Below are 21,117 nucleotides of genomic sequence, written 5' to 3'. Positions count from 1 at the left end.
CACCCTACGCAACGTCCTTCTCATGCTGGATCATGGCTATAACAAAGCTACAGGCTATATTTCATGTGCTTCAGTGTATTTGTATTTTTTTCATGACTTGGGAACAAGTTAGCTAAATGTTTGCTTTAAGAGAGAAAAAAAAAACATGTCATGGATGTAAAAATGCATTTTGTTAAAACACATTTGGCAGTCAACCCAACTGAGGATGGAACCTTGTTTGCCTTTATCCCATTTCTTACTCAAGACCTTCAGAACTCCCATTTTGAAGGTACTGGAATTCTTAAAGGCTTCCATTTGCCACAAACCCGAGGAAAGTTCCTGCCCATCTCTCCATTCATTGTACTGACTAGTTTTATTTATATACTTAGGGACTATTTGTACAGGTTTTTTTAATTGAGAAGTTTCTATTGTTTTGTATCCTCCATGCTACATACCGCCAGGCCTGTTTCTCTCTCTCTCTCTCTCTCTCTCTCTCTGTCTTTTTCTCTCTTTCTCAACCCTGTACAATTGCCCCCTCTGTGGAGCTCTGACTGGTCTCATTTTGAACAAATTTTTGTTTTGAAATAAAAGATGGAAAAAAAAAAGTGCTATGCCTTGATTGTTTCAAGATTCACTTTTAAGAGGGAATTTGCACCTGATGATCATCAAATTATAGTAGGCCATTTGCTAATATGAGAGCAATTGCCAAGATTTAATAGAGATTATTTGTTAATAACAGCTTCGGGTTATGTTCAAGAAAAATCCTTTTGCATCCGTGGATGCTTTTCAGGCACTTTCTGTGAATTGGAAAACAGGCCAACTTCTGGCACAGTTTGCCCACTGCTGTGCTTCCGTCAGCTGTGGAGTTACAGGAATAACTGGTTAATTCTCCAGGCTGGAAATTGGGATACTGTCAGTTCTAGTCCTGCCTTTTGGCACAAAACCAGCTGGGTAACATGAGCCAGTCATTCTCTCAGCCCTGGGAAGGAGGCACTGACAAACCACTTCCGAAAAACCTTGCCAAGACGACTGCAAAGACTTGCCCAGACAGTTGCCAGGAATCGGCACTGATTCAAAGGCACACACAAACATTCATCGTGTTCACAAGGAAGGTGTACCTTTATGTGGCCAAGGAAAAAGGCATGAGTCCTTAGGCTGGGTGATTCAAGACCTGTGCAAAAGGATGCAGGCTACTGAATGGGGCTCAGGGCCCCTTGTTCTTTTAGCCAGGGGGCTAGGCTAGCAAAAGCCACCCATTGAGCAGCAGAAGCAACGTGCCAAAGCCAGCTCTCAGATGTGAGGAACACTCTGCCTATAGCCCTTAACAGCCTGTGAATTAAAATCGGGTACCATCTTAAAGCCAAAGATTCCTGTTTACTAGTGACGAGAAAATGCCATTGCTGTGCACAGTAGACCATTGCACTGTGTGAGAACTTAATTTCCAGCTGAATCAAAGTTTTATTAATGTACTCTTCTGTGTATAACTCAGAGCTATGAAAACGTGGCCAACTGCTTAATGTGTGAAGAATGTGGATAAGAAAACCTCATTATAGGAACATCTCAGGTGCTCAAATAGTTCACTTATCCTTTCAGGCCAAATGGAAGTACTTTGCCCCAGGCAAATTATAGACTTGATGGCGCAAAGGAGTGTGGTAACCACAGCTTTTAAGGGGAAAGAACAGCTATATTTTTGGAGCTCTTTTTGCAGCTATCAACTATTCAAAGTCAACAGGCCATTAAGTATTTGTGGCAGGAAGGGAGGCTAGTACAGACCCTCTTTCCCTTGCTGGCAATTCCCTACACTAATTGGAAATAAAATGGTAAAAGCAGGGAGTTTGAGTTGCTCTGGATTGGCTTTTCCTGTAGGACCAAATTAAGCCATTAACTATTTGTGGTGAAAATACCTTTCCCAGAGTAGAACAATCATTGTTAAATCTGTTTGCTTTGTAATAGGTTGCATGATTCAGCTTTTTTTTTTTTTTGCCAAGGGGAAAAGTCAACTAGCCTGTTCTGCAGGCAAACCAAAATGGCCCACAAAAATGGAACATTATTTTGACAAAGAGAACTTTTTATCTTGGGTTGGGGGAGGTCAGATAGCAACAGGTGGTGTGATGGAATAGCTTTTGTCTCATACACAGGGCAAGATAATCCAGTTTTTGATTTGCTGGATTGGAAGCCAGTTGGGTGATTTGGGGCCAATCCTTCTCTCTTAGCCCTGGGAAGGGTGCAGGGCAAAATAATAGCTAAAGGTAGTGCCAGTAATCCTTAAAAGATCAGGTTCCATCTTTCTAATCACTTTAGATCTCACTTATCATACTATTGTACACAGCTTTGCTTGTGACTCGCCTGGTACTGATTGTACGCAAAAGATGAGATTTAATGGGACGTTTAAACAGCCATTGCTCTCTACCTGAAAACTTCTCTTGTGGGAGCAGTAACATGCGTGTGAGAACATGTCCATAAACACAGCCTGAGATTTTGCAAAGTAGCAAGCAAACCAGTATGTGCTGTGTGCAGCCACGGGCAACATAAAGGATTTAGCTTTTGCCAGTCTTAAAATTGCAGAATTTATTTGGGTGTGTGTGTATTTTTAGTACCTGTAATTGGCAATACAAATTCTAAAGGATGAAGACAAAAATTTGAGAAACTCGTTTCCTAATTAAAGTTACTCATGCTCTTCCTCAAAAGCTTTCAAAGAAGTTGTAGTATACTGTAGTGAATAGTGCCAACTAAACCCCAAGCATTCAGAATGAGCAACATTGGCTATTTACATACTTTTGTTCCAGGCAACTACATCATTGTGAGATGAAGGGCTACAGTTCTGATACCAGTTCTGTAGTTCATGCTACAGTTTTGTTATCATTGAGAACAGCTGGAGAACTGCAGGTCCTGAGGCTGCCCCTGGCCAGACTACTGAAATTCAAGGCCAGAAAAGTAGAAAATGAGAATTGTGATTCTTTACCCATTCCTAGCATGGAATGCATAAGAAATGTGCCTTAAAGACTAAGCCCTAAAATAGAATTTAGACTATGCAAAGGGTTTTTAAATGGCTCTTGAAAAACTTTCAGAAGTTTTGCACGCCATTTTGAATTCAAAACATATTTTGGGTTGGGTAAATTGAAATGCTTTATACACCGTAACATCAGGGAAAACATGAAATATTTCTGAACGGTCTTCATTCATCTATTCTGTATTCTTGCTTGCCCGTTGCACTTCCATCTCAAACAAACAGAGCAGTCCCTGCCCAGCCCTCATTTGGGCAGCAAAATGTCTTTAGTTCAAGTGACGCTTGATAATGGCCAGGGTGCCTGGGAGCTCTTCTTCAAGGTAAGTGCATGGCAGACCTAGCTCCCTTTTCCACTGCTCAAGAGGAAGAGACGGAAGGTCAGGCTGATCTTTTCACTTCAACTCAAAAGGCAGGAGGAGAGAAGGGAAAACCAGAAGTGGTAACTGCACTTCTTTTTAAGACAAATGTACAAAAAGCCTAGTTTTAAGCCAATTACATTTCCTAGAAATCTTTTTTTAATTTTCTTGGGCCCCTGTGATTTCACAAGACATTATGAATGTATTTATCAAGCATTGGCTTCAACATTAGCAGCTAAGCCCTTTTACAAAACAATATGCTGAAGTCTTGTCGGGATTGAACCCGCCTCTCATCGGCCTAGCTGTCTCTTAACTGGCCCCAGGGTGCATTGCATAAGAGAGCAGAGGAGGGGAGGCCCAAGCAGGTGCACCCCCCAAGCAGGGATGATCACAAGAGAAAAGACAACATTCTCAGGCAGTTTCTTCTCTATCAAACATTGGGTTGTTTTTGTTTATTCTTTGAAACTTGACAAGCACTCTAACATCTGTACTTGTGGAAACATCACAAGGAAACAAACAAGGATTCTAGACTTTTTTTTCTTCCTTTTAAACCTTATTAAAAATGAGGTTGGTCCTAAAAATATAGAAAGAAATCAATTTAAATTCACAAAAAACTGTACATTATCAAAAATTCACTAAAACAAACACATTTGGTTATTTCATATAAAAAAGTTTGATTTCCCCCCTCCCCTTCCTGCTGTTCAGAATATCTCACAGGATGATGGGTTAGTTGGTTCCTTTCCGATACCAAATTAAGATGAAAGGGGAAGAAAAAGCCAGTGGTTGAATGATAAGGCCAATTCTAGTTGCAATTCTTAAATTAATTTCCCAAAACCATGTAACTTTCAATAAACAAGTTTTTTTTTTTAATAAACTGATTGAAAAGACCATATCCCTTAATGAAGATCAAGATTAGGTCAAACCTGGATTCCTTCTTTTAAGGAGTGTGAGGCTTTGAATCTATAAATCTAATGTTTCTATAACAAAAAGGAAACCCCAAAACCAAAACCATGAAACTCTAAATTAAAAACCAAAAATTAACACCTCCAACTCTAGAGTTCTCTCATGACTGGTGAAAAAAACAAACCCCAAATGATCCAGGAAAAAAAATTACTAAAAACCCACCAAAAGAAGTTTTGCTACAGCACATTTAGATAAAATATAAATATTTATGCATAATATAAAGTCGGTTTCAAATAGACTTCAACTCTACCTCTTTATTTTAAAAGCCAAAAAACAAAATCCCCAAATTTAAAATAAAAGATTGAGGTTATTTGATATAAAAAGGCTACGTTTTGTTGAAAACAATTGGGAAGGAAAGTGAGGTTGGGGTGGAGGAAGCACAGTACGGGAGGTTTCCGTCTCCAGGTTATATCACCTGTGGTTACATTTTACTTACATCAGTGCTCTTGCAATTGGATTGGTTGACGCGGATTGAGGCGAAAACACCCACACGTGCACGCGCGCACACAACACACACTCACACATACCCTTATGTCACTCTGATGTAGCACAGGTGGATATCAGGGAGAAAGCCATCTCCTAATAGGACCCTGCCAGCCAAGTGTCTGCCCCAAGTGATACCCGTAATTATAATGGTTTGAGGAGCCAGGCTGGATATGAAAGCAGCAAGGGAGGAAAGGTTCCAGGGGGTGGCTTTCTACGCCTCTGATCCACCACAAGTGGTGGAAGGAAAATGGAAGAACCAAATTATTTCCTCTGAACAGTCAACCTACACTTTCTGGAGGGTGCCTCAGCATACAGGGCTTGCCCAATTCTGCTTCTGGGAGCAGAAACTGGCCAAGCGCCAAACAGCAGGCCCCTCCTCGTAGTGCGCCTGGGTTATGGTTTCTCCCAGGGTGCAGCTCCTGAACAGAGCCCAGGCCAGGGAACAGGTTCTCTGGTAACTCTCACGTTCGGTGGGGAATGGGATCTCCTGGGTCGTGTTGGAGTCCAGGTTGCCAACAGGCCTCAACCTATCATCAAGGAATGACTGAGAGGTTACTCTGGGACTGAAAAAGAATTGGCCAATTTATCTTGCCTTTCGTCCAATAAAAGTTGGGGGGGAGAGAGGTGTTTTTTTTTCCTTTTTCTTTTAAAGGACCAACCAGCCAACTGGTAAATGCACTGTCATGCATGTGTGTATGCACACACATTTACATACACAGGCATGTATGGAGATGGAGCCTTTGTTGTGACCACAATCTACTTCTTGCTTCAATAAGAGACAAACAAGGGAGGGAATGACTTAAGAGACTGGCTTCAACTGCTGTTTGAATCTGGCAAGTCTCTAGCAGCAGACACTCAAATGCACAGGAACAAATGACAAATTGGTAAAAATGATGTGCAGGAAAACTACTGTGGTTGGATTAAATCAAAATTTTGCTTCCTCCTTTCAAAACATTCAAAACTATGTTCAAATATAGAGTAGGTTAAAATATTCACACGTGGTATGTGTATAAATTAAATACTATATAGAAAATGTAGATCAAAAAGAAAAGGAAACGTGTATAAACAGGTTTGGATCTTTAAACAAGTCAACTATGGATATTACACAAAGATGTCCAGCTGAGTACTGCTCTATTTCCAATTTTTCTGCTTTTTGTTTAAAGACACGAAGCAATAGCTTGTATCACACATCATGAGATACAGAGATTTCTACTTTGCCTTCACGGCCTTATAATCCAAAGCTGCATTTAGGCTAAGTCTCAGCTTTAATAATCAAAGAAGGCTGCACCTTAGATCACATATATTAAAATATGGTGAGGAAATAGAAACCTAACATAGAAGGAAACAGTGACAATCCTCTATCATCTTGTTGAGGTCCAGAAAGCTACTGAAGAATGAAAGGATTGTATTCCTTCCATTACAATGGAGACAATCTCACAACTTTCTCAAAAGAGAAGCAACCTTACAATAGATTATGGTAGTCACATGCCAAGGCAGGAAACAAACAGTCCTGCCACACATACACGGAGATGGCAAATCAGGCTTTGTAGACAGAAGCTATCCCTGAGGAATAACCCTGGGGCAGAGTTGGATGGGGAGAACTATGGACATTCAAATAAGGATGAGATCCCATAATATGATCTTCAGAAGAACTGGCACCGATCATCCAAAAGCCAGTTCCTCTAAGGATGTTGACTGGAGCAGCCCAGTTTTGCAAGCTTGTATACTTTGGTCCCCCATAGGCCCAGGGAGTCATTCCAGCATATTGCCCGCTATTGGAGGGGAAATGAACTGTATGAACACTAGACAAAGCAACTTCTGTCTATAGTAATTTCATTGAGTGCCTCTGTGGAGAGATCAGGAGGGGGAAGAGTGTAAAGATTAGTCCAGGTTAATCATCATTTGCACACCTACAGAAAAATACAATCTGAGTGATACTGGCTGCTTAGTGGATTACTGCTGTGTGGATTATTTCTATTTTGTTGCCTTGTTTCCTTAGAAATAAAATTCGGAGTAACTGAGTAACTCTAAGCAACTTTGGGTTAAATGGGATAGTTGATGGAAATTAATCTAATCCGGCAATATAACCCTACCCACTCCTAACTTTTCATACAGAGGCTCCTACTTGGATACCTCTCCAGCGAAGGGAGACATCATCTTTGACTACAAGGACTGGGCACCCTCATGGGCAGAGTCCCCCAACATCCTTTCCCAACAATGCACATACCAACTCTAAACTCTACTCTCGGGTTTAGAAAAGGAAATCGGGCTAGAAAGAAAATGTTGGCCACGGAAATGAAGGCTCTTCTGAAAGGGGAGAAGCAGGGTGGGGGTGGGGGTGGGGGTGGGGGGTGTGAGGCAGAGTTGGGAGGGGCAAGGGGAAGAGAAGCAGCATGTTTTAGTTTTGTCAAGGTTGTCATTCCCAGAGGCAGGAGTGATCTGCTTTTATACATTTCAATGAGAATCTAAAAAGGAGGAAAACTTAACGTCCACATTACTGGCCATTAATGCATGGTACTGACACTGCACAGAAAAAAAGTGTTCTTACACATTCACTAAGAACTATTGCTATTATTAAATAGCCCCAGCTAAGGTGGGGGTGTGGGTGGTGGTGGTGGTTGTTGTTGTTGTTGTTGTTGTTTTTCCATTTTGAAAAAAGGAGAGAGAGATATATTTTATTTGGCTTATACAGTCAGAGTTTGTGTTGCTTGGAGTGAAGAGAATCGAGGCGTGATGTTAAATGCCAATCCAAGTCCAGTCATTGCGAAGGGGGAAAAAATTAAATCAGCAGGTAGCCAGGTGAGCTCCAGAAGAGACAAGTGTGCAGCCCAGGGTAAAAGGGGAGGCACTTTCTCCTTTGGCTCCTTGCGCTTCTCCCCATTCTGCCAGCTTCACGGGTTTGTCTCATGGTTTCCCTGATAAAATTCCTCCCACCGGCTCTCAAAAAACTGGCGCATGGCCAGCCCCGCCTTGCCCACCTCTGACTCATCTTCATTAAAGGTCCGGCAGTTGTCAAATACCAGGGCAGCGTCAGCGGCAAACTCCTCACAGCTGCTGTACCTGGGGATGACAAAAAAGCAAGGGCGAGTGTAAGAGTACGGCACCGAGGCACAAACAGTGTCTATTATTGAGAATCTCCTTCTTTGCAATAGCTCCATCCTCCTTTTTTCATTTCTTCACACAACTGCTGCCAATGTTTGACACGTCTTTCTAAGTTTAAAGTAAACCATACATAATTGCATTTAGCAACTCCCCAAAACACTCCCGGTCTCTTCAAATAGGCACTAGAACAGTGATGCTGCGGAGAGAATGTTCTAGTGCCTGGGGCGCAAGTGCCACAGGTGGCACACAGAGCCATTTGTGCCGGCACGTGAGCTGCAGGCAAACTTGCCTCACGGCTGATTTTCGGCTGGTTTGAGGTCTTTTTCGGCCTCCCAGAGGCTTCAGGAAGGCTTCTCCAGACTTTTCAGGCCGAAAACTAGGCCCATTTCATCACTTCTGGTAATTCTGGAAAAAATAGGAAGTGATGAAATGGGCCTAGTTTTCGGCCTGAAAAGTCTGGAGAAGCCTTCCTGAAGCCTCTGGGAGGCCGAAAAAGACCTCAAACCAGCCGAAAATCAGCCGTGAGGCAAGTTTGCCTGCAGCTCACGTGCCAGCACAAATGGCTCTGTGTGCCACCTGTGGCACTTGCGCCCCAGGTTCGCCATCACGGCACTAAAACATTCTCTCCACAGCATCACTCTTTCCAGAAGCTTTGAAGTGGACCACCAAGACAGCTAACCCTCCCTTTCCCAAACGGAGAGAAATGGAAATCCCTGCCCTCCATCCTCCATCAGTTGCACAGCCCTGAAACAGGCGGGAAGCGCAAGTATTCTTTGAAGGAGCGGGCGACAGTTAACCACTTACTAGGAACAAGTCAGCAGGTATGGGATGTTGCATGGGATCACAGAATGCCTATCCTAGCTCCAACCAGGATAAAGGTATCACTTAACTATGGTACAAATGTGCTCCTCACAGCCCCTTTACGTAAACTGAAACAGTCGGTTACTTAAATGGTCACTTACCGACAGCTGTTATCTATTGATAGGGGAAGGAAAGGAGGGTCACTTGGCAATTCCAAATGACTTGTTCACAAGTCCTGCCATGTACTCACCCACCACGCAACAGCTGGGCCCTCATGGTGGCAAAGTCCATGGGATTCTTGATGATCTTCCGATAGCCAGGCACTAGCCGGGGGTTAACAGGCTCCAAGAAAGGCCAAGCAGCTTCGTGGGATTCCATCTCCATCAAGATGATCCTGACAAAAGAAAGAGCCAACATGGAGTGGCACTGAAGGGAACAATTCTGGCCCGAAACGAGGAGAGTCATTTGCCCTCTTTTAATCAAGAAACTCACTTTTAAGTGACAGCTCTCTCTGGTCCCTGTCTCTCTCCCTCCCTCCTATTAAACTTTTGCCAATGCATAACCTGAACCCGTCCCCACCTTTTCCAACTCTCTCTGGGAAAATGTCCCATAAACCTCCCCCTGACCCTAATTTGCAGAGGAGAAACACCTACTCGCAGAAGGTCAGGTCAGCATTCTGGCCTCGGGGAGACACTCTTCTTCGTTTGGAGGGAGAGAGACCTTCACCTGAGTAGCGAGGGGATGTATTTGCCAGGATACTGTGCTGTTGGGTGCCGCCTGCAGCTGCTACCCGAGACCGAGGGCTGAGCTCTTCCTTTCCCGCAAAAGGCCCAGAAGTGCCACTTTTCCGCTTCTTGCCCCGTCGTGGAGAGCCGTACTCATCCTGATAACCTCCTTGCATCTGCATCGTGAAAAAGTGGGCGTAGGGAAGGAGAGAAGAGAAGAGAAAAACTGTCAAGTCCCAGACTAGGAGTCCACTTCGGTGAAGTCAATGCTACTATCATATGCCAGTAAACATTGCCGGCTTCCTGACAGGGAATCGTCGCATTGTATCCCACCCCTTCTCCCCTGCAACACGAAGGCACTCAGTGGGAACAAAAGGAAACATTGCCGACCCAGGAAAAACCAGGGACTTGGGAGACAAAACAAAAGGCGTCATAAAAAGTGAGTACCTGAGCGATGCAGAGAGAGCAGAACCAATCCCCATCTGGCACCTCCGTCATCTTGGGTCGATGGCAATAGAGGTGGCAGCCGCGGTCACAGCTATCACACAACAGCAGGTTCTCATCATCATCCCCTTTTCGACACACAAGGCAGGTCTGGAAAGCAGGGAAGACACAAATGGGTAACTCCAAATCTCTTCACGAGGTGAATAAGACACTCTAACAGGATTTCCTATTCCCTGTCATGCCCTCCTGTCAGAGACTGAATCTGAGGGGGAAGATGAGCTGGCCTGGCCTGGGAAGGCCGAATCAATCCAGGCAAGGCTTTTCTGAATTAATAAGGCCTGCAGACAGGGAAGAGGAGGAGGAGGAGACAGAGCTCAGGAGAAGAACAAGGACTATCCCCTCCTGATCTTAGAACAAGGAGGGGAGGCGAGATCAACGCAGATTGAGCAGGCTACGAGGGAGGAAAGTGCCCTGCCCGCTTTCACAAGGAACACCTGGGGACTGAGGTGTAAGGAGGTGCCAATGGGAGGGGCATTTGTTGGGAACAAGCCTTGAATCTGGGGAGCCTCATGTGCACTTGCCGATGCCTGGTGATTGTGTACTCTGTCTTGTGGGGCTTGCCCGGTTTGCCTGCTTCGGTGAACTTCTTCCTCTGGCTGCTGTTTGACTAACCTGGCTTATTGGATTGCTGGCCCTATTTGGCTAACCTGGCTTATTGGACTGCTAGCCCTGGCTGCTGTTGGGTTAACCTGGTTTATTGGACTACTGACCCTATTTGGATAAGCTGGCTTATTGGACTGCTGGCCATGGCTGCTGTTTGGTTAACCTGGCTTACTGGACTGCTGGCCCTATTTGGCTAACCTGGCTTATTGGACTGCTGGCCCTGGTTGCTGTTTGGCTAACCTGGCTTACTGGACTGCTGGCCCTGGTTCCGGCTGGGCTAACCTGGCTTACTGGATACTCACAGCCAGAGGCTGCTGAAAGTGCATGTGAGAGCTTTGCTCCAGGACCTGTAATGAATGTGGGGACGTTTGGGGGCACAGTTGGAGCAATAAAGGCGAGTTAGACCGGTTCTCTGGTTGTGTTGCTTTCATGCCACGCCCTGGGTCATCACATTCTCTTTCCCCAAAGTGAAGCACCTTTTCACACCCAAAGCTGAGCTCCTTCAAGATAAAATTCATCTAGGTTCAATCTTTGCTTGAGACATACCTCTTTTGAACAGAGATACCATCTCACAAATTCAACAATTTTTTTAAAAAAATTTCTGGTTAGTGTTGGTTCAACCACATACATGCCAATAAACAAGCCAGAAGAATAATCACTAGTACTTTTTTCTGCACCAAAGCATTTCACAGGTGTCTTAACTGGCTTGGATGGCTCCTTTAGACTTGGGTTGTACTTCCTACCCTAAAACTCTTTTAGCCCAATGCCCCTTCCTCACCGCTCTGACAACTGATTTCTCCCATGCTATAGAGCGCTCCAGTTGGTAGATGCACAAAGAGACTTGTGCTGCACTATGGCATCTTTCCAAAGTCTGGCGCCACATTCGCATCCGTGGAGTGATTTCATATGTGCTGCAAAACAAAAATAATTGTTAGATGAGGAATATCAATTTCAGTCAACAAAATATATGTTTAGTGAAGGGACATCAAAGAACCTTCTTTGTAGAAGGTCAATTTGGCCCCACTATTCCTAGGAAGCCTATAAGAGGTAATGAAAGGATGTGGCTGGGCTGCCCACAGCCCGAGTACAGTTTTTTAAATAATCCTACTCTATTTAGATGCAGCAATACAATTTGTTGTTCCAAAGACTACAAAGAACTTCTAGCCTTGTCACTTAAACTGCCTTTGATTTTTAGTTCTCAGAGTCTTCCAAAAGATTAGGTCCTAAAAAGCCTTAGCTTATGAACATGTATCTTTTCAGTAAATGTTCGCCATGTGAAGAATGGTGACATTTTCAGCATTACCAGGGCATGGAAAACAACCATTTACGATGGATGTGGATGCTTTGCAGGCCATTAATAACTCATTTCATGGCCATCATAAAATGACTGGTTGTTAAGCGAGAACTACCTGTACTTGGTTCTATCCCAATAAACCAAGTTTTCTGCTCCTCTGTGAATTAGCTGCCATTGCACAAACAACAGCAGCGTTGTCTTTTCATATCCTTCTATAACCTTAAATCTGGCGGTTGGCCTAAAAATCAATCATTCTAAAAAGATCACATCATGCCAATCTACTGAAATGTAAAAACCAAATCAACTGATTTTTGGGATTCCTAACCCTCTGGTTTTAACAACCTGGATACAGAATCATGGATATAAATTCGCCAATTCAGTCATTAAAGAAGACACCCACATTTCTGTGGTACTCTGCTCCAAGGTATCGGGGTTATTCAGCAAAGCTTTTTCTACCACCACATCATGCGGGGGCCAGAGAGGTTCTCTGAGGTATCTCCGTTCCAAGTTCTGCTCCAGGTCTTCAAGACGGAGCACCGCAAGATCCAGAGGGTTGTTAGAGTCACGCTGCAGGGCAGGTCCCTCTCGCTTGTTTTTTACGGTGATGTCTTCCAGGAGTTCTAGTTCACGTTCACAGTACCGCAAGTCTTTCCTAACAGAGTCAGGATCTGGGCTCGTCCAGCCCTTGAGGGAAGGCAAAAAATCAAAATCAAAATGATGAACAAAAAAATATTCAGAAGAAATAATTACAGCACAAACTATGAACTCTCAGAAGTAATTTGGAATGTTTCCCCAAATAATGATTCAACCCAGTCCTCATAACTACTCTTTGGTATTTCAGACTATGCTGTTCCTCTCTGCCGCTGCCCCTCGGAAGCTTCACTTCAAATAGTGATGACACTCATGGCACAGAAGTTCTCAGTAAGATTTAGGTGGAGTTCTGGTATTCTAGAATGAAAAGCACTTCCAAAATAAAATCTACTTATCTAAACAAGAAAGCCTAAATTATGACTACAGAAAAGGAAGTGTTCATGCAACTGTAATTTGCCAAGGAAAAACAACCGGGGATGGGGTGCTACCGGTTCTCACTGGCTCGGGCAAACCGGGTGTTAATTTTATGGCCGGTTCAATGAACTGGAAAATCCCATCCTGCCCCACCCCTCCCAGGAGTCCCTACGCAGCCTGTTTTGGATCATAGGTAAGTGCAGGGCACGTGCGGAGGCTCAGGGAGAGTGAAAAATGGGCTTCCCGTTTCTGGCCTCCAGAGGGTCTCCGGAGTCCGGAGAGGCCATTTTTGCCCTCCTGGATGCTCAAGGAAAGCCTCCGGAGCCTGGGAAGTACACAAAAAAATGGGCCTCCCAGGGCCCATTTCCAGCCTCCGGAGCCTGGGGAGGGCGCAAACATCCCCGCCCCGCCATGGTGCAGGACGCCAACTTGGTCACGCCCACCATGGCCATGTCCATCCAGCAACCGGGAAGAGAACCGGTTGTTAAAAATTTTTTGAAGCCCACCCCTGAAAGTAAACATATTCAAAATACTGACAATAACTAAAATCAAGTAGTATTTTGCAGATTCAAATAGCTGCACAGATTCTAATTCAGTGCAACTGTCTACCAGGAGAGTAACATCAGTAAGTTAAGAATGAAAATTTTCAGATGGCCTAGAGGATTTCTTCTAGTGCTCCGAGTTCTAATCCTCAAAACCTAACTTCGTTTAGCATTGAATGGTTATTTTCAGGTTGACCTTTGGAATCTAAGCACAAATGTCTATGGAGATTCTCAGTCATCCTGATCGTGGTTGTCCCAAAGGTGCTTTTTCAAGAGGCAACTGGACTTTCTGGTTTTTCTTTGAAGACATTTCCCTTCTCATCCAAGAAGCAGAGCTGAAGAAGCTTCTTGGATGAGAAGCAAAACATCTTAAAAGAAAAAACCGGAAAGCCCAGTTCCCTCTTGGGATCCTGGTGAAAGGGCATACCGTTGTCAACAGGGCTGTAGCTTCGCAGAATCTTAGCACTTACTCGAATCTGTAGATCAGCCAAGAGCACCCGCTGCTCAAGCTCCTCCACCCACTGAAGCACTGAGAGGTCCATCTCAAGGGCACGCTCAGATATGGACCACTGCACCAGGGCTTCTTGAGAGATTAGGTGGCTGGCAGCCTCAGAATGAATCCTGAAGATGGGATCTAGATAGGAAGGTCATAAAAGTCAATCAAACAGATCAAGCTTTTCGCTCATAGGCACCGGACCCCAGAATGGGTATTTCTTACCGTTGGCAGCTCGGGCACACACATCCCGTAGATAATCCTTGTGCTTGGTAAGGTGCTTATGCAGGGCTTTCTCCCGGATGCCTCGTGGGTGTAGTACCTCCACCACAGCTTCCAGCTCCTCTGAATCCTGCAACCACCACCAGCCACTCTGCATCTCTGCAAGGGAGGAATAGAACAAGCTTGGAGCCTGGTGCCTTCCCAAAATTGCCAATGCCAATAGAAGCGAATATGAATGGCTCAGGTTTGAACTGTGGAATCCTCTTTGAGCTTGGTTGTTTGCGTGCAGATGTTTTCATTATCCAATTACATTTCATCATCAGTGTGCACTGAAGATCTACTTAGCAAGCAAACAACCACTACAAGATGATTGACATCATGTTATTCACAGTTTGAGTACACTGACAAAAATGTATACATTTGTGCATGTGCGTGCGTGTGTGTGTTAAAAAGCATGTTCCCCCATCACCAAGAAGTTTCTTGTCCCTTAGTTACTGAACGGAACACAACTTAGTTGTGCATCTCCTACACATATCACTGAACTAATCCTCCCAACTATGCTTTTGCAAAACAGAACACATTATTTTTTTTCACTCTCTCTTTCTCTGACGTGCCTTTAAAGAATCCAGTATACAGACCAGGAACTCGCAGGCATGTTTGTCACTTACCAGGAGGTATAGGCTGTGCTGTCAGCTGTGTCAAATACTTCTGCTCAATTTGTTTGAAAAGTTTAGTGGGGGGACGACCCCTTCGCCTTGGCTGCCCTACAGGTTCAAGGGTCTTTTTGGAATTGTCCTTGGCTCTGGAGCAAGTACTGTGGACCCTGGAGCTGGAATGCAATGGAGTAGAGGACAGTGGTGGCAATGCTGGGCTAGAGGTGGAATAGCCATTCAGCTGTGGGAGGGAAAATTCAAAAAACATTTGCATTAAGCATTGCTTACAAGAAGCATAACAACATTGACAAAAGAATGACATCATTAGAGAATTGGAAGGAAGCTTAGAGGATGCCAAGTCCAATGCCTTGATCAGTATAGGTTTCTCCAGAGCAGGGGTGTCCAACCTTGGCAACTTTAAGACTTGTGGACTTCAACTCCCAGAATTCCTCAGCCAGCTGGCTGAGGAATTCTGGGAGTTGAAGTCCACAAGTCTTAAAGTTGCCAAGGTTGGACACCCTGCTCTAGAGCATCTTTGACAGATGACCATCTAGTCTTTGCCTGAAGACTACTAGTGGTCATCATCATCATTTTATTTGGTGTTTTGTTTCACTGGCTGACAGCTCATAGATTCAGGGAATTCCTCCTGATATTAGTCTGAACCTCCATCCATGTACTTTTAACTCATGTTTAAAATCTTATAGAAAACAAGCCCCCTCCTTTTTCTGTTTAGCAGCCCTTCGGATATTTTATGCTGTCATATCTCCCACTCAGTCATCTTTTCACTAGGCTAAACATAGGCACATTCTTTAAGGGTTCTCATTGGGTTTGGTTTCCAGGTCCTTTGCCATCAAGGCATCCTTCTTCAGAATTTGCTCCAGTTTGACACTGTCTTTTTTGATCTGTTGTATCTAGAATTGGACTCAGCACCATACGTGGGGTCTGACCAAGGCAGAGGAGAACCAACTTCCTTTGGTTATCTGGACTCTCTCCTGTTAATGTACCCCAAGATGCCATTTGTCTTTTTAGCAGCTGCATCAACTACTGGCTCAAGTTTCATTGGCGGCCAAGAAAGACACCCAGAAGTCTTTCCCATGTACTACTACTGCCAAGCCAAGGCTCCTCTACTCTACATTTGTGCCATAGAATTTTCCTACTTGTTTTGTTCTTCTAAAGACATTTTTTAAAAAGGTTAAATGTCTTCCCTGCAAATTTCCATCCCCATTCTTAAGGATATGAATCTTACATGGTACTAATTCCAAACCCAAAAAGTTCCAAGCCTTTGTCTCAGAAATGAATAAAGCTTTGCCACCCAACTCCTTTATACCCGCAGGAACTATTTCCTTCTGCTGATTCAGACCAGGTTAGCTCGCATTTCCTAAGGAGGAGCTTCTAGGCTGCACTCACCTGCTGAGCTGAAGTCTTTGACTGGTCCTTAGTAGATGGCTTGCAGAGCTGTGAAGTTCGAGAAGGGCGCTCAGTGGAAGGAGCAAGTGAAGAGTCATTGCAGGGCGTCCTAGGCAGCAAATTGAACCAGGTCACCTGTGTTTCCGTGATACTTTCATCATCCGCTGTAGAGTCCGGCAGATCGTCTGGGGGTAACTGATCCCCTTTGCCAGGGCTACTGTCTGGGGTGAGCACAGAGCTGTTAAACAATGAAGAGGCCTGCTGTGTCTGGCTGAGCCAAGATAGAAAGGCTGACTGACTGAGGTCGTGCTGAGACTGGCCCAGAGACACTGGATCTTCCAAAAACCCATTGACAGACAAGGGCGTGGGCTCTGGCAACTTCGATTCCAGATGCTCTGGTGGTGACATGCCTACGTTGCCTCTCCACGGCCAACTCCACGATCTTGAAGTTGTGCAGTTCATATAATCAGGATCTGAGGGTGTGTCACTGTTCTCCTTCTTGATTGACGGTGCTTCATGTTCTTCTTCTTTCAGAGCCTCTCCTTTTTCCGAAGAGTTCTTGGACACGGGGAGGGACGCTGCTTGGGGGAACAGCAAAGCAGAGAAGTTGAGTAACTTTCACCACTAGGTGGTGCTCAAATCTACTGAAGTGAAAGAGACAACAGAATCTAGATGTCCCAGTGAAGCAACACAGTATACTACCAACAGCATTTAACACCCGCCCCTCTTTTTACAACCCTGCCTGTAATCCCTTAATCTGGGGTAGAGTCGGGATAACTGAATGGAGTTGAGCATTTACTGGCCAGATACTCTTCCTGATGCCACACGAAGGTCGCAGCATATTTTTTTTCTTTGCTTTCTAGAAGAAAAGAATCTGCTGCTACGTAGAATTTAATTCTCAACCTTCTGACTGCGAGGTGTCTTCACCACTAGGCCACCATGCCACTCACTACCAACAGTATCTATGCCAATGAAAGTAACCCCCCCCCCAAAAAAAAAAATCTCCACTTGCCAGATATATGTTGCAAGGTAGATGTCAGACTAGAAAAATGACAGACTGTTCTAGAAGGGGAAAAATGGGACAAAGAAAGTATCAAGTACTCTCTTCTTCCCATTATAAAGTACGCTCTTACAATTTTTTTTTCAACTCACAGCATGATGGTCCAATTGTATATACAACCAAAATCCAGAGAGCAAATTGGTCAACGACAATGCGTTTCAGTGGTGGAGTTAATTAAGGGAAGCACTGTAACACACTATTCTTTATTTTCTATTCTTCTGTCCTAAATACCAGGCTGACATTACACTTCTTTAAATTGGTCTTTATCAGTTGTTACCTACTGCCAATGGCAGCCATCCTGCTCCTTGGGTGCCAGTAATGAATGTGTTTTGTTTACAAGTAGTCCTCCTACCATTTGGGGTTAGGACAACTTGAAAAAAGTTACCAGTCCTTAAAGTTACATCTGCTGTATCACCTCTGGGGTCCCCTGATTGCATTTCAAGTGCTTGGCAACTGGCTCACATTTATGACTGATTGCAGCATTCCATGGTCACGGGATAGCATCCTGTGATGCTTTCTGCCATTTTCCAGCAAAAAAACAATCCAATGGATAAAATGGATTCGCACTTACAACCATCTGGTTCACTTAACAAATGTGGCAACTCACTCAACCACCACCATAAAAACAGTCACATGGTGCCTCAACGTATGATTGCAATACTTACAGACAAAATTCCAGTCCTAATTGCGGTTGTAAATCAAGAACTACCTATACTGAATGATACCACCGAGAATCCAAATGATCAGATCCAGTATAAGTATCCATGATGAGATCCTTCCATCCTTCCTCCCTCCCTCCTTCCTTCAGAAGGAACCACCCATACCCACATTCTATGCTCTGCATACCTTCTGAAGCCTCACAGCCTTCTATAAAGATCCCACCTAGGTGGGGCAGGACCCAATACCGCCGTCGATACCGATCTTGCCCGAGTGATGAGGCGCGTAACAATTGTGAGGAATGGAGCAGCTTTTTGCGAAAGAACATTTGGCGCTGCAGGAAAAATCAGAACACCAAGAATGTAAAAGGAAGAGTCATTGTTTTAAACTTTAATTACCAGAGAAAGAGAGTGACATGTTTCCACCCATCACCCTTATAGGAAACCCCAATACCCACTGCTACATCTAGCAGAAGCTTCAACTCTTCTATTCTAATTATTTTTCCAACAGAAAACATTTACCTTGGAAAGTTTTTCAATTTGCCTCTCCAGCTCTGGCACGCTGGAAATCAAACTTTCATTCTGTGGAAAGAGGAGAGAAGTTAAAACAGATTCCTGATTATCTCTCCAAATAAGTTTTGTTTTGAAAACACTATACCTCCTAAATGTAAAACATCAACTCTTTTACTTCTTTTGGCAGTTGAAATGTTTCCCATTAAAAGGCCAAGAGGAAAGTATTTGTTGATAGCTGTAACTCTTTAGGAAAATGCAATTCCATTTAAAGATAAAGCAGATGCAGAAAACCCCTCTAAAATTTTTTAAAAAGAATTATTATGGTGCTTACAGTAGAAATCCTCAAACATCCTTCCTTAAACACCCTCCCAATAATTTTTATGCCAAAAGTTGCAACATAAATGTAGGGTTCCAGTTATTCAGTATTTGCTGTGTTAAGAGATTAAAATACTTCCGTCCAAACACGTTATCATTATTAGAGCAAAGATTCAAGAACACATCCTATTCCCCATTGACTCAATTGTGCTAAAACCTACTTCGCTATCTCTCCGGGTTTTGCATGCTCTTCTTCTTTCCTCTTCTTCTATTTCTTTGTCCTCATTTTCCTCGATGATGCGGGAGCTCCGTCGCCATCGTCCTTCCTCTAAACCGGTGATTTCTGATTCAGGACGCCCAGTCTTCTTAGCTAGGGCAATCTTTAATCTTCAATACAACAACAAAAACAGAAAGTGTAAAGGAAAGGGACATGCTGCCTTCCTTGAAAGGACTTAGATCAGGGCTGACAAACTCCCGGCCCATGGGCCAGATGCGTCATGCGCTGGCCACGCCCACGCCCAATTTAGCAAAGGGGGGAAAAGTCCTGATATGTCATGTGACACCATCCTGATGATGTGTGTTTGACACCCCAACTTAGATGATCCATATAGTAAAGGGGAAGAACTAGAGAAAAAGTTATTCCTAAATCCTCTGATAAATGAAAAATGATAGAATTCTAGGGTCACAATAAGATTCCATACTACTGTGTTTTTCACATTAAATAAATTTATGATCAGTATGTTTTTGATTTCTCTTATTGCCACCGCGTTCTCATAAATAGAATACAGGAGGCCAACATTAATTCTATAGATACATACCTGCGTAACTTTCCCTCAATGATCCACTTATTTCTTCTATGGTTCGACATGTTCTCCAGAGTTTTGTCAATTTCACTGCAGGATGTAGAAAGAATTGATGAGGAAGTGGGGAGGACATATGTAACAGAAGAATGACTTTTTTTTTCAACATCTGAGTGTAATTCTGATTTCAAAAGACATCTGAAAATGCAATCTGGCTTATAACAAAGGAAATTCACCACCCCTTCCTTTAGGACAAATATCCCCAGCTTATATGGGAATAATATGTTTCGGACCCTGCTTCCTCTCCCACTTCATCAACACTATTTTACTATGTCTTCCTAAGTCTAAGTATCAGCAGCAACACTTCTGCACTGCAAATACTTCCTCTACCTCTCTCAGGGGAAGTCACTACAAGTGCCCACATTGGGAGTCCTGTGGGTCAAAGCTGTGTCCTGTCATGTAGCAGCCAGAATTGTTGTGGCTAGTACATATGTCTAAACCTAAACAGCACATATAGTTGAGAAACATATGGTGCCGAGGGCCATGTGTGCTACAGTCACACTCCAAAGCTGCTTTTGGAGAATGGATCTGGTGTGTTGCACTACGCTATATGGCTCTCTTGTGTGCTTGTATTATTCCTCTCATTATAACAAATTTTGAGACTCACACACTATCCTGATCCATATTAATATTACAATTTGAAGCCACACATAAGATGACACATAAGTCACACCGAGCTGTGAGAGGCACAACTGCAGGAGCCACCTAACCTGGCGTCACTTACTTGATGATAAGTGTGCTGCTGTTGAGCTCGTTCACCAAGAAGGCCAGGATAGCAGCCTTTTTATCTGGAGGCAGTGCCTGGAAGGGTTTAGTTCTCAAACTGTCACACAGGCTTTCATCTGCCCCAGAGGCTATGAGGAAGCAGCGCAAGATCTCAGACACGGTGTCACGGTTCAGGCTTATTTCTGTGAGTTTTTCACCAAGGATCTTCAAAGTCTGGCAAGCAAAAGCAAGAAATATTATACATATTATACATATATCCCAATTCCTCCTACCAACAACAGTTAGAAATGAAGGACACTGAGTACAAAGTTTTAAAAATAATTATGTCACCTTTGCTGAGGAAGCAAGTTTTTATGTGACAAGCTTTTAAAAATTCTACAATCTATGTAACTTGTACAAGATTGCATTTTCTGCTATAAATGTAAAATAGAGCAATGGTGAAAAGAGGGGAAGGAGGGGGAGAAAGAGCTATTTAACCTGAATCTTGTGAACTCTTCAGTTATGTTATACTTTGTAGTTCAAGGTTTGGTATAGGATAAACAAAGTCCAGAAGTCTTAAAAAGTTTTAACTTTCATTTAAAAGAACAAAATCTAAACCAAACTGGCTGGAGAGATATGAAAATATGCTGAATGCACCTGGTGACACGTCAAAACCAGTGGTGGGGTAGAAATAAATTTGCAAGTGATCAAAGCAATTGCACATGTTGCATAATTTCTTTCTATGTTACTAGAGATATATCAAAAGTATAATGGGCAGTTAGATTTTGCACGATTCTTCTTTATACAGCACTGTTATTTTATTATCTTTTCCCATCACTTTTAGTGATGCACAGCCTATGGCAGCA

General features: G+C 43.6%; 1 protein-coding gene across 11 annotated transcripts in view; it reads right to left on the bottom strand.

The window, feature by feature from the left end:
- Positions 1 to 3,761: 3,761 nt before the first annotated feature.
- BAZ2A (bromodomain adjacent to zinc finger domain 2A) overlaps positions 3,762 to 21,117 on the bottom strand; it is a 62,384-nt gene continuing 45,028 nt past the window's right edge. For 7 of the 11 annotated variants that reach the window (XM_087925189.1, XM_087925191.1, XM_087925187.1 and 4 more), the window contains 15 exons: positions 20,271 to 20,485; positions 19,505 to 19,579; positions 18,908 to 19,073; positions 18,381 to 18,440; positions 18,031 to 18,193; positions 16,143 to 16,720; positions 14,751 to 14,976; positions 14,086 to 14,241; positions 13,838 to 14,001; positions 12,221 to 12,504; positions 11,305 to 11,437; positions 9,867 to 10,013; positions 9,348 to 9,595; positions 8,945 to 9,088; positions 3,762 to 7,851 (listed from right to left, as the gene is read on the bottom strand). In XM_087925189.1, the coding sequence (XP_087781315.1) occupies positions 7,683 to 7,851; positions 8,945 to 9,088; positions 9,348 to 9,595; positions 9,867 to 10,013; positions 11,305 to 11,437; positions 12,221 to 12,504; positions 13,838 to 14,001; positions 14,086 to 14,241; positions 14,751 to 14,976; positions 16,143 to 16,720; positions 18,031 to 18,193; positions 18,381 to 18,440; positions 18,908 to 19,073; positions 19,505 to 19,579; positions 20,271 to 20,485 (2,928 nt within the window). In that variant the 3' untranslated portion in view covers positions 3,762 to 7,682. The remainder of the gene's footprint in view (positions 7,852 to 8,944; positions 9,089 to 9,347; positions 9,596 to 9,866; positions 10,014 to 11,304; positions 11,438 to 12,220; positions 12,505 to 13,837; positions 14,002 to 14,085; positions 14,242 to 14,750; positions 14,977 to 16,142; positions 16,721 to 18,030; positions 18,194 to 18,380; positions 18,441 to 18,907; positions 19,074 to 19,504; positions 19,580 to 20,270; positions 20,486 to 21,117) is intronic. The other 4 variants (XM_087925197.1, XM_087925188.1, XM_087925195.1 and 1 more) reach the window with 1 other exon arrangement.

Source organism: Pseudonaja textilis, chromosome 2 (assembly GCF_049901715.1).
Source record: "Pseudonaja textilis isolate UNSWEBS1 chromosome 2, rPseTex1.2, whole genome shotgun sequence".
Classification (NCBI taxonomy): Eukaryota; Metazoa; Chordata; class Lepidosauria; order Squamata; family Elapidae; genus Pseudonaja; species Pseudonaja textilis.
Note: the sequence above shows the minus strand (reverse complement) of the source record. Positions and strands in the feature narration are given on the sequence as shown.